The sequence below is a fragment of the Venturia canescens genome, chromosome 11 (genome assembly GCF_019457755.1).
Source record: "Venturia canescens isolate UGA chromosome 11, ASM1945775v1, whole genome shotgun sequence".
Classification (NCBI taxonomy): domain Eukaryota; kingdom Metazoa; phylum Arthropoda; class Insecta; order Hymenoptera; family Ichneumonidae; genus Venturia; species Venturia canescens.
In genome coordinates, this window is record NC_057431.1 from 13324913 (window position 1) to 13337579 (window position 12667).

Sequence of the window (12667 nt, forward strand, 5' to 3'; positions counted from 1 at the left end):
TCGAAGCGATATCATAAATTTTAGTGCTGCCGAATTTTTTTTCCTCGAGAGGGGATTTTTATGCTTACTATTTTATAAAAAAAATGAGGAAAAATAAAAATAGTAGGGGTCACGGCCTTGGTGAAATGGCGTGGAATGCCTCATATATTATACCTAGGTATATAATTTTATGATAACTATCCTAGGAAAGCTGTCTTATTGAAAAAACTATCCTATGTCCTTTCTCGGGACTCAAACTAATCTCCATACCAAATTTTATCTAAATCGACTGAGTGGTTCAAACTTGAAGAGGTAACAGACAAGATAGAGTTACTTTCACATTTATAATATTAATTAACATAACTAAAAATCACAATAAAATAAATTGATTGATCAATTAAATATTAGTATGGATTGTCCACCGATGTTAATAACATTCAATAACTGATGATAAATAATGATATGGTGTTTTTTCCCTCTAGGAATTGCATACTAACTCTGCAGTCAAAACCAGCAATACATAATCAAATGTAAGATCACCGCCGCTTCGTACACCATCGACGACTTGTTTGACTGTCAATTTCGATCTTATGGAATCGACGAAAGCTTCCCAATGGTTGTTTCGTTCTTCGGCATCTTTTTTCCTACGGAAAAACAGTGAAAAGTAAAGGAATTTCATCGGTCATCAAATGCGTGTAATGTTTGTTGATTTTATTAATATGAATAATTTTTTATTGCCTCTGGGCGATATCATCTCTGATTGCTGCAGGACCGATGCTCCGCAAACCACTGTAAGTGCATTGAGTCGGGATGACACTTAAAATGCAAATAACACGAAAATAAACAACTCATTTTAAATTTTTTTAATGATTTTTTAATTCACTCCTTACAGGGATAAAAACCACTGTATTGCATGATTGCAAGAAATGCTTTTCTTCAGCATTTTTTTAACCAGAATAAAAATGGAAAAAATAAAAACTTAATCGTAACATCTGCAGATTGTTAAATATGTACGGGGTAGGGGATGTCGAAAATTATTCAATTTTGTGTTATTGGTGGGTGTTTGAACGAAAATGTTTTACTTTTGACAGAAAAAAGAGTAATTTATATGTTGATAAAGGACGTTAAATGAACTTATCGAAAATTTCATACGTATTTCATTTCGAAATGTTATTTTTAAGATATTGTCACAAATTAAAATTCAAAGCGAGTTATAGTATATGCCGCGTTTTGAATTTAATTTTGAAAGGTGGTCAGAGCAGTGCGGAACAGAGCCGAAATTTCGATGAAAAAAAAAAAAAAAAATTCACGTATAAACCTCTTTGCCTCATATTCTAGAGTGTTCAAAAGGGTACTTTTAACCAATAAAAACTAAAAAACGATTTTTCAATCTTTACCTCACGATAGAATTCATTCTAGTACCGATTCCCATTTCAGTGAGACAGTGCAAACAATTTTCACAAGGATCACCAGCAGCTACCGGAAATATTACTTCGTAATACATGTTCTCTTTGTCTTTGCACCACACGATGTGTTCTACTCTGAGTTTTTTGAGCAGCTCATCCAGAACCTTCAAAAAGATACCGTGTGAGCCCGACAAGTAAACATGGTGATAAACCATTATTATTTCATTTTAGCTCCTTTTCTAAGCCTTTTCCGGTATTTCATTCGTTCTTTGTAAGGAATTCAATTATTTCACTGTTCTTATATATTAGGCATCCAACCGCATCCACGCCAATCCGACGGTTTTCCCTTATCGCTGCCAATTTCATTAATTTTTTCAATCTGATTGTATTGATTCTCAAAATCTTCCGGAATTTGATTTTATTTATATTGAGATATTTTATGCTATCTCTCGTATTGGTGTCATGATTTTTTCTGTGTTTTACGAACAACCGACAACTTTTAATTTTTATTCAACGTCAAACACTTGTAAAAAAACAAAAATCAAACTTGTACTACTGGGTTTCAGCTTACTACACGTAACCATGGATTTTGCCAATTTTTTCAGATCTTTAAAGACAGGATTTTTTTTTTTTTTTTAATGAATTATTAATGTTCTGAAATGTTCGAGAATCGCTTATCTGCCTAGATTAAGCAGTTTTTTATTTTTTCGATTATTAAAACCAAATGGTTTTTTTTAAATTTTTTTCCCCCATTTTAGACTGGTTGTGAAGCCCAGAAAAAATTTTGGTTGTTCTCGAAATTGATTATAATCTATCGAAAGATCAATCAAATTATATACATTTCTCATGGAAAAAGTCATGGAAAACCTGTCTTGTGAGGGGAACTTGATGAGGGTCAACTCCACTAAGAGGAATCCGAGTACAAATGGTACTCGGATTTTTAAGGAATCTCCGAAAAACAAGAAAATAATAGAAATATTTTTTTCACTGAATAAACTTAGATTCTCATTTGATAATGATAATATATTTTTTAGATATTTTTTTAAATAAAAATTTGGAGTAAAGACGTTTTGCTAAAAATAAATTTGATAAACGAGTGAATAAATAGCTTGCCTTAAAATCTTCAAGTCATACATTCTGCAACCCTTTATCATTTGCCACATGTCGAAAACCTCATGGATTTTTTTAAACATAAAAAAATCCGATCAATTTTTAGTGTGAAATCGATCCCGTGATTTTGCTAGATCATTTCATAGAAGAAAAATTAACCCCACAGGTTCGTTAAGCGATAACTACGTATGCACCGCTGTAACGCCGCTGTTTTTTTTTCACACTCTTATAATGAGAGTAATCAGACACTGATTCAGTCAGGGTCGCTCAATGTGAATAGACGGATGCAGAAACGTTCGTAAACACAGGCCTGAATTTATTGATTTTTCGAGAGTTGTCGCTCTTTTTACAGTCCCTTCGGATTTGGTTTATTCAGAAAATTTTTTAACGAAAGGGATGGTCAGTAATTGTACTTGTCTAGGTTCGGTTTTCGTCTCAAAAAGGCCGAGATTAGCGGTAAATATCAATTCCTTAATACGTTATTTCTTGAAATATGGTTGAAATTCTGTCATGAATTTCAAAATAATCATAAAAACTTAAACATCTTTTGGATAATATTTATTTTGATATATGACACAAATACGAAATAAGTATTAGAATATCAACCGATGAATATGGCAGGAAAACAATTTTTCTTCGTCGACAAATTTTTTTTGCATGTTGACATTTTCTACATGATTTTAAACATGTCATTTTGTTCTTTCTTTAACTCACGGTCTCCATAGGTACGAAAACGGGTGATTTGCTTCGATTTCCTAACCCAGTGGGTGCGATATCGCCTCTAGATCTCAATCTGTTTCTCGTTCGCTCGATCACTCCTTTTTCAAAAACCTCGACGTTCGGTGATTCATCGTCGTCGTCGTTTGAATCATTATCCAGGGTAATGAGGTGCGTACGATTTTTCACTTCCTTTAATCGAAGATCAACTTTGTTCGATTGTGCAGGTCTCGTTGATTTGTCACTTCTCTTTGCACTTTTGACTGGCACTCCAAAAACTAATTCGTGCTCGTACGATAAAGTTGGAATGCAAACGAGAAAAACTACTCCACCAGGCATTTTTCTTTATGCTTTTTTCTCCCTTTAAAAACAATTCTTGTTGCTCTTGTTGCTGGAGAGACAGTGATGAGATTTCTGCGATTCTAATTGCCATCGAAATTTAACGAATGTTCTCTAGCTTGATCTCCAAGTCAATTCGATTAGAATCAATTAACACTTTTATTTACATCAAAGCAATGCTCGACCCAGACCTCTTTTTCTTAGTATACGATACTTTTTTCTACTCTAAACGATACGAAACTTTTCGTCGGTAAATAAACGTAATTATATGCAATTATCAAATTTATTTAAAAAAAAGCCCCTTAGAGCATCTTCTTCAAATCTCTTTTCAATACAAATTTTTAAACATCTAATTCTCGTAAACACTCTTTATATTTAGGTATATTTTTTATATAACTCTCTTATTTATTATTATTTTAGAAACAAATAAAATTAAGATTAATCTGGCTTAATACTTTAAGAGGTAACTTAGCTGTCATTTATTGCATCAGTCTTAAGATTATCAGCGCGTTTTTTTGTATTCCCTTAATTCATTAAGTATCATTCGGAAGTATTTTCGCCAATCAGACCTACATTTGTTTCGTTCGATTTCGTAAAGATATTGTAATAAAACGTTGTTCCTTTCCAGGAGCAACTGAAACTGCGGGCAGGAGATTTCAAAGTATGAAATATATTAAAAAAAAAAAAAGATTATCTGCATCGTTGGAATTAGAACGAAAATCTTTCTTCAAGACTTGCATTTTCTTATTTTTTTTGGGAAATGAACAATATTTTTGTGCAAGTGGCAATATTGAAAGATGAAAAAAATGGGATAGGATTTTTCGTTACATTCGAACGGCTTTGCAGGAAAAAAAAAAATTTTTATAAATAATTTTCAGTAGGAGAGAGTGAGGTACGACGACACCGTGCCCCACCCTTCTCTAACTTCAAAAGAGTTATTCACGCTTCGGTTAACTTGATTACTTGTTGACTAATGGAACAATTTTTTTTCAGAATATTGCAGTTTTTGAAAAACAATGAATAAAAAAAATCGTATACATTTCCATTGAAATATTCGATAAGACGTATACGAAACTTATGTCATTGAGGGAACAGCTACTCGAATAATTCTTCCGGAAAAAATTGAAAGAGAAATTATAAAAAAAACAACAGCAGAATGTTGACGAAAGTGAAGAAAAGTAGAAAAATCAACCATTTGTTGGTAAATTTTTGCAAATCGCCAAACACTGAAATTCAGTTGTAATGAAATGATTGGCTCGGAGGCACGGGTGATTCATCCTGAATCTTAAAAATTTCAGGAATTTCCTTTGGTCTTAGCGATGAGAATTTCTGGGTACTGCGGCGATTCTAGGATCAGCGTTGATTCTTGTAGAACAGCACAGAGCTGAGAAGTCATTCAAATCGTGATTGTTGTTCCGAGAAGCAATTCTTGGATCGATAGGTTCAATTTTGATTGTGAGTTCTCGATCGGTTTTGCCTATTGTAGCTAAATACTCTTCAACTTGGCGCTGCAGCTCCAATTTCTCTTCTTTCAGTTTCTCCTCCATGAGTTGAAGCGTTTTTAATCTTGCATTTATTCTCTTCATCATGGAATCTCTTGGATCTGCAATATTGGCGGTGCTGAGCTTATCGATTATGCCCAGAATGTCGGAATCATCCGTGAGGGCTGCGACTTGTGTGCTCGCTGCTTTAGCATTCCTGATCTGCGTCGGCGTAGGATACGGCGAACTTCTCGCTTTTTCCTTAGTTTCTCCCGTTAGAGCTGTCCATCGCAGACGTTCCTTCGCCCTCCATGCTTTTTTCTGGGTTTTTGAAAGGCCCGCCGGAACCGGTCTTATCACAGATCGAAATTTCGTTGCTTCCATCGCGTCGTAACCCCTCTCAGGATTCTCACCCTGTAATTTGAAATGTAATGCAATTAAAAATATTTACATACATGAATTAAATAAGCGATATTTCAGACGAGATCCAGAATTCGGCTTGATTTTTGCATCCTCGAGGAAGCTTTGTGACGATGAAAATTTTTTTTTTCCAGTTTTCAATGTCAATGTGCTCAAAATGTTTCAAAACATCGAAAAATCATATCTAGAAAAAATATCCGGATGTGTGTGTGTGTGTGTGTGTGTGTGTGCGCGCGCGCGCGTGTGTGTGTGTATGTTATGGCACTGCAAAATTCAAACGCTTATAACTCAAAAACGGTTTGAGATACAGGGCTACCGTTTTGCACAGATGTTAATCTATACAAGCTCTTCACTCTCTGATCATTTTGTCAGAATTTGTAAAAAATTACGAATCTGACGTTTTGAAATTTTCATAAAAAGAGTGTCGACGCTCTAACTTTCGAAAATTTAGAGATTTATTAATAATTTTTTTTTTTATAAATAGACTATCATAATAGTAAGGTTGGTATTGAATTTGGGGAATATCGGTTGAGCGGTTCAAATTTTATGACATTTTGAATTTTACGAAAATATGAGTTTTTCAAAAAATCGTCCAACCGCTTCAATTTTTGGAAATTTTATAAGATATTGTATATAAGTCTGTACTTCCTCTATAATTTCCAGCAAAGTTGTCGGAATTTTCTTTAATTTCAATGTAAATAGAAAAACGATGAAAATTGAAAGTTGCAAACTGTTTTTTCTGATGGCTCGTCATTTAGTTTTTTTTTTTTATGAATTTAAACAAACAGATAAATTAAAGTTCGTAAAAGAAGGTAGAGAAAATACATTAATTCCTTGTATACAAAAAAATGCTGCAAATTAAAATTTGCAAATTGCTTCCTCAAGATGGTCAAGATGCACGATGCTCGAAGCTTCCTCTATGAGGAAGCCAAAATGAAAAATATAGCACCTCATAGAGTAAGCGTTGAGCATCGTGCATCTTGATCATCTTGAGGACGCAATTTGCAAATTTTTTCTTAAGTTTTTCTTTCAGGTTTCTGAATTGATCGTAATTCCGACAGATTGATTGCCAACTTGAATACTATGAGGTTTGTTATGGAATTCAGAGAGGATCTTCTTTCGTTCCAAACGAAACGAAATTCACTTTGCAAAATCATGAAAATTTTTCTCAAAAAGGGAAAATTGAGTTGAAAATCCGGCGAGAATAAAAAAATATCACTGTCTGTTATATCACTAAACAAACAGTAGATTTACCGTTCTTAGAGATTGACCCAGATGGAAACAAACTGCAACCTACATTTTCACTACCAAATACTAATTGTGATCTTAATGGTCAGGGAAAAATCAATAAATGGTGAAAATAGTTATGTAACATATTAAACTAGAGAAAATTCCCCACAATTAATATGCTTATCATTTTTTTCGTAAAATCCATAGTTTCAGCGTACGAGAGCCACAAACCAAGATACATTTAAGTCGTTCCATATCGATTCAACGACGTTGTGACGGTGATCCTCTACGATGTTTTTAATTTTTTAATATATGTTTTTATACATGTTAAAAGAAGTTTTCAGCTAAATTTTTAGCTCGTTATCTCCACCCATTCCGGAGTCATCGATTTTTGCTTAAAAAATGTATATCTCACACTATACTTATAGAGATAGAAATGTATATTTCACACCATAATTATCATTATGTCACTTAAAACGGGTCATTTCTTTAAATCTTCAACCCTCTTTGAAATGAAAATTGAAAAACGAAAAAATAATTTTTTTTTAATGCTTTTTCGTCTATTTTTAGTCAAAAAATCGGTTTTTTGTTCAATGCTACACTTTCGATTTTTTCAAAAAAATTCTAGACTACTTCAAACCACGGGCAGAATAGTCACCCGAGCCGAAGGCGAGAGTGATAAGCATGCGGTTTGAGGTGGTCTAATTTCACTCCTGTGGAGTGTATACTATTTTTCACCAGACATGCACCGAAAATTCAACCTTCCGATTTCGGAAAATTGAACTTTCGGCGCATGTGTGGTGAAAACAAAATTTTTGAGCCTTATTACAAGATGGGCTTCAAATAATTGCTAGTAGAAAAAAAAATAAAAAACTTATTTTTTTCTGTCATTTCCATTAATTTTCTTCTGAGATCACTTAATTTCTTTCATATTTTGAAACTGATTGAAGGAATAACGTGTTCTTGGAAGAAAAATAAATCGAAATGACAGAAAAAAATAAGTTTTTTAATTTTTTTTACGAGAAATTATTTGAAACCCATCTTGTAATAAGGCTCAAAAATTTTGTTTTTTATATTCTATATATTTTATATTTTATATGTTTATATATATTGTTCACGTATATATACACTAACAAACAAAAAATTGAAGAGTTAAAAAAATTTTTTAACTCACACTATTTTTCGAAATTTGTGCAGAACGAGAAGCTCCACGTCATTTTTACCACAAGATCTTGAAACCGGAAACATTAAGCTTTAAAGTGCTTTTTAAAAACCTTGATACGACCATTTTTCAGAATGCTGCATTGCAGTGAAAAATGGTCGTATCAAGGTTTTTAAAAAGCACTTTAAAGCTTAATGTTTCCGGTTTCAAGATCTTGTGGTAAAAATGACGTGGAGCTTCTCGTTCTGCACAAATTTCGAAAAATAGTGTGAGAAAAAAAAGTTAACATTTTTATCTTGTTTTTTTCAAGTCCACGGGCTTGGAATTTATTTTTCTACTAAGCCTTGGTATGGATCAGATAACTTGTTTCTTCAGCTTTAATTTGCTTTTTTTTGAAACCTTGATACAACCATTTTTTGCTGAAATGTTGAACTTCAAATCAAAAAGGATCCTTTTGTCTTGATCGACAATATTCCGGGAACCCATGGTCGCACAGAAAATTCAAGGGGAGTTCTGAAAACTGGAATGAATGCCCTATAAGGTTCTGCTGCGATATTGACGGAAAATTTCTGTTTTCCATCCTTGTTGTTAATTTGAAAAAAAAAGATAAATGAAAATAATTGTGAAATGGCCAATTTTGAGCATGACTTTTACAGTTCAGGATACCTTCAAAAACCTTGCAGAGTTATATTCCGGTCAAACTTTTTCAAAATCTAATGGGTCACGTTTTTTCACTTTAAACACGTCATAATCATGACTGAAATGAGAAAAAAAAATTTCGGGTTTTTTCTATATTTTTTGGACAGATACCCGAGAAATTTACAAAAAAAAATTCCGACATTTTTCCTTTTGAACATTGTTTTTTGTTTGTTTTTTGAGGCTTCTAACATTTAGTAAAATTTTGATTTTCAGTACTGTCGGCATTAGCGTTACCCGATGCGTATCACGTAGAGGCTGCACGGTCGAATTTACGCATCTTATACCCGTTTGTCCGTGTGTATGCTCGCGCGCGCGTGTGCGTGTGTTAAGTGGAAGGTCACACACTCACTCGACATAAGACACTCCACCAATCACAGCCGTGGGCAACGTTAGAATTGCAGTTATTTCCCGATGACATCGCTTCTGAGGCCCAACATTGCTGATGCCTAGGATAAGTAAAATGTCTTATGGTGGCACTAAAAATGCTGATCTAGCTTTCGAATAAGCTGGTTCCATTTCGATCTCTATGGAAGAATTCAGTCCTGAATATTCATTTCAAATTGAATCTGAATTTTTTCCGATATAAAATTGTTTTTTTTCTCGATTCAGATGAAAATGAGTGGAATGAAAACGGTGCGCTTGTTCTTTTTCCACAGGTAAATTTCGTTTCAAGCTCTGTTTTGGTTATGTAATTAATAGTTCATCAGGATTGTCTTTGTTTGCTAGAACACCTAGAACTGCTATTGTTTTATCGAATTCATGTTATATTCATTTTCCGTGGTGTTACCAAAAAAGCAAAAGCGCTGTGATATTCCTTACTTTCAGGTGTGTATCCTCAAAAATAGAAGAGTACTATGAATTTATCATAAATGAGATAAAGTTGTATAAATATCACATATGTTTGAAATCTCTATCTTCAATGATAATAACTATTTCATGCCTTACCTTGAGTCGTCAATTTATGATCGAAAAAAATATTTTAATTTTTAATAAAAAATGTTTTATTTTTAATATTAAGTTTTCAAAGAATGGTCTCAGCCGAATAATGAAATTTTGCAGATTTCCAATCGGAAAAAAATGTTCTATATGGGGAGGGGTGTTGTGCTTTGCCCTACTCTTCCCTCTATATGTATACGTGAACAATGCGGGAACTAACAACCCGATGACGATCTGATAAACCCTACCTAAGAGGGGAAGACCGAGTTTCCAATGCACGGTGAAATATTTTCCTCCAATATACGAAAAACGCGTGCTAGTGTAAATGCATCTTGGTTTTCTACTCTGGTACGCTGAAACTATTGATTTTACGAAAAAAATGATAATTTTCTCTAGTTTAATATGTTACATAACTATTTTCACGGTGAAATGAGTCGGCAAGGATATATTGCCAAAAACTATTTTTGGGCGCCATTTTTCTAATAGTATATTGCGGCGCGAGCAATAAAGATACGAGGTAGTAAAGTGAAAATTCGAAAATAACGGGTCAAAATCTACAAAGTCACCAACTTTCAAAACTTCCGGAAAATTCTCCAGGTAAAACTACTAAATAATTGGACTAAGTTGGTCATGCGCCTGTTCCGCGTCACGTAAAATTAACACAGTTCATCAGTCGATATCTTCGAAACTAGACAGTCGAAAAATCCCATTTTTTAAAATATTAATCCCACAATAGTACTGAATACACGACTGGTTTTATTTTACAGTCATAAGATCCGTTTAGCGTCCGTAATAAAAAATGTAAACAAAGTTCTATGCAGTGACATATAAGGTATAGGCATCACATACAAAATGACCCATTTTAAATTGCGAATATCTCGAAAATTAAATGATGAATCGATTTGAAATTTTGACAGTCGATCCATGAAAACTATTATTATACAATTTTTAATTTCAACAAAAGTACAGAACTATCTTAAAAAAATCGAACACGTTAATTACTTGATAGAAAATGATTATACAGTACGAGTCAAAAAATGGAAACTGCAAATTTTTATGTCTGGAACTTTGGAAAAATACGTAAAAAATAACTCGTATACTTGTCCAAAATACTACCGATTTAGATGTACGGATTGATGTAACAATTTCAGCCAAAGAATGTATTTAAATCATATCAATATCATTCACGGGAAATCTGCACATTTTTGTAGTGTTTTTTCCTGATATACTCACATCTTCCCAATCATTGGGTACGTCGAGAACAAAGTTTATAGGAGCGTCGGGTACACCTTCTATCGTTTCTCGTTTTGGTTCAAAGTCGTGGAGATGATTCGTTCTCACAACACGATTTTCACATGTCATTATGTGGTTCTAAAAACAAAGTTATGATCAAAAAAATAAACATTTTTTTTCTTACAATACTTGAGAAAAAATATCTCAACATAGCTAAAACTATTTTTTTGAGAATTGAAATCTTGGTAAACCCAACTAGTCAGCAAACAATTGAATCTTTTTCTGCTACAGCAAGGGAAGTCTTTAAAAGCAAGTTTTAAGAACTTTTGTTTGGGACGGTCCATCAGTGGTATGGTTGGTGATTAGATACAGCATTTTTTTTTTTCTAAAGCTCATAGAAATCCCAAGGGCAGGAAAAATTACAGGTTGTTCTTTTTTGGAGAGCAGGGTAAACTCTTCTCCTTCTTACAAGATTACACATGCAGAAATATTGTGTATTGCATTTTAATTTATTTCTTGGATACTAATGATATTGGGAAAGCGCCTCACATGTTTAAACTTCTGAGATTTGAATCAATCAATATTAGCTGTAATATTGAACGTTGCAAAATTGTTATGTTATGATTTCTGACTAAAATGATGAATGATACCTTGACAAGGCTGAACTTTGACAATCATTTATGACCAAAATAAATTCTAGTGGATGTTTTCTATAGTGCACTTGCAGCTAAAAATACTATGTGATAATTATTAGAAGAGAATATCTAAAATGTCAGATAATTTTCTGTATAGAACATGTTAAAAATTATTTGCAAAAAATTCAAATGCTGAACAATATATTTTACACAAAATTGGTTGGAATGCCGGCAGAGTTTGGTACAGAATGCACATTGTCATTACAAATAAGATTGCATTATTGAGGCATTTTGCACATTCTTTTAAATTTGATGAATATAATCTCAGGTTCAGAGAAATTCATTCATCATTATATAGAAATATTCAATGCTTATGTGCATTTGAAAATACTGGATTTGCATGTGTTATTTCACCATATTTCTATTTTTTGCTGTATCCAACAAAAATATTCCCAGAACATACCTCAATTTCCATGAGATTTATAAGATGTAAAGGGTTGAAAGGGCACTCAACCTTCCTCGGGCCCCTAAGGAGTTTTTGCTTGCAGCTTTCAAGATGCGATTTCATTCGCTTTTTTCGGCAATAATGGGAATTGTCCAGTGGACAAAGTTCCCAAAGTAATCCATTGAAATGATCGAAGTATCTAAAGAATGAAAAAGAAACACCACGATAATGTAAACACACGAAGAGATCACTGAAGTACGATTTACGACGTAATTTTTCATAAAAAAAATACACAAAAAGGTTATTTTACGTGACTCCTGGATTGAGAATCGGTTTTTTATCATCGTGATCCATGTCCATCTCCATTTAGAAAATTTAATGAACAATCCGCGTTTTTGCTGATTTGCAGAAAAATATCAGCGAATTGTTTACAAAAAGAAATAATAAAAGTACACACTAGACTTATACATGGAATAAGGCATGGCAAGGCGGCTTCGTTTTTACATAAAGGAGTATAGTAAAATAACAGAGTCGTCAGTCGCGCGTCGCGCTCTTGGTGAGCAAATTTTCAACTAGTATAGTTTTCGCGGTAGTATATTACATCAGATGTTTGAATTTCGTCAGAACGCAAATTTAAAAAGCTATTGTTAATATATGTATTATTGGTTTTTCAAAATTTATAAAAAAAAAACATTATTTGCATCAAAACTAATTTAATTTGTACTCAAATTTTTCATTCTACCGTTATAACCATAACAAATTCGTAATTACGGCAAGTGTTCAAAAATTATTTAAAAATTAATAAAAAAAAAATGGTAATCAAAAAGAAATCAAACGAAGAGGGTATTTTTTTTGTAACGAACAGTAAACAGCAT

General features: G+C 33.0%; 2 protein-coding genes across 3 annotated transcripts in view; both read right to left on the reverse strand.

Moving 5' to 3' along the window:
• Positions 1 to 3670, reverse strand: part of LOC122418163 (uncharacterized) — a 21364-nt gene extending 17694 nt beyond the window's left edge. Inside the window, exons 1-4 of the mRNA XM_043432230.1 lie at positions 3210 to 3670; positions 1377 to 1549; positions 718 to 795; positions 477 to 623 (exon numbers count right to left, since the gene is read on the reverse strand). Of these exons, the coding sequence (XP_043288165.1) occupies positions 477 to 623; positions 718 to 795; positions 1377 to 1549; positions 3210 to 3551 (740 nt within the window). The 5' untranslated portion in view covers positions 3552 to 3670. The remainder of the gene's footprint in view (positions 1 to 476; positions 624 to 717; positions 796 to 1376; positions 1550 to 3209) is intronic.
• A 145-nt stretch (positions 3671 to 3815) lies between these two features.
• LOC122418158 (uncharacterized) lies at positions 3816 to 12301 on the reverse strand. 2 transcript variants are annotated; one of them, XM_043432222.1, is made up of 4 exons: positions 12103 to 12301; positions 11811 to 11991; positions 10713 to 10850; positions 3816 to 5446 (listed from the first exon to the last, which is right to left on the reverse strand). In XM_043432222.1, the coding sequence occupies exons 1-4, from the start codon at positions 12156 to 12158 to the stop codon at positions 4865 to 4867; spliced, it is 957 nt and encodes a 318-aa protein (XP_043288157.1). In that variant the 5' UTR covers positions 12159 to 12301; the 3' UTR covers positions 3816 to 4864. The 2 variants fall into 2 exon arrangements, with proteins under 2 accessions (XP_043288157.1, XP_043288158.1); XM_043432223.1 differs by having other exon boundaries at positions 12085 to 12301.
• Positions 12302 to 12667: the final 366 nt, after the last annotated feature.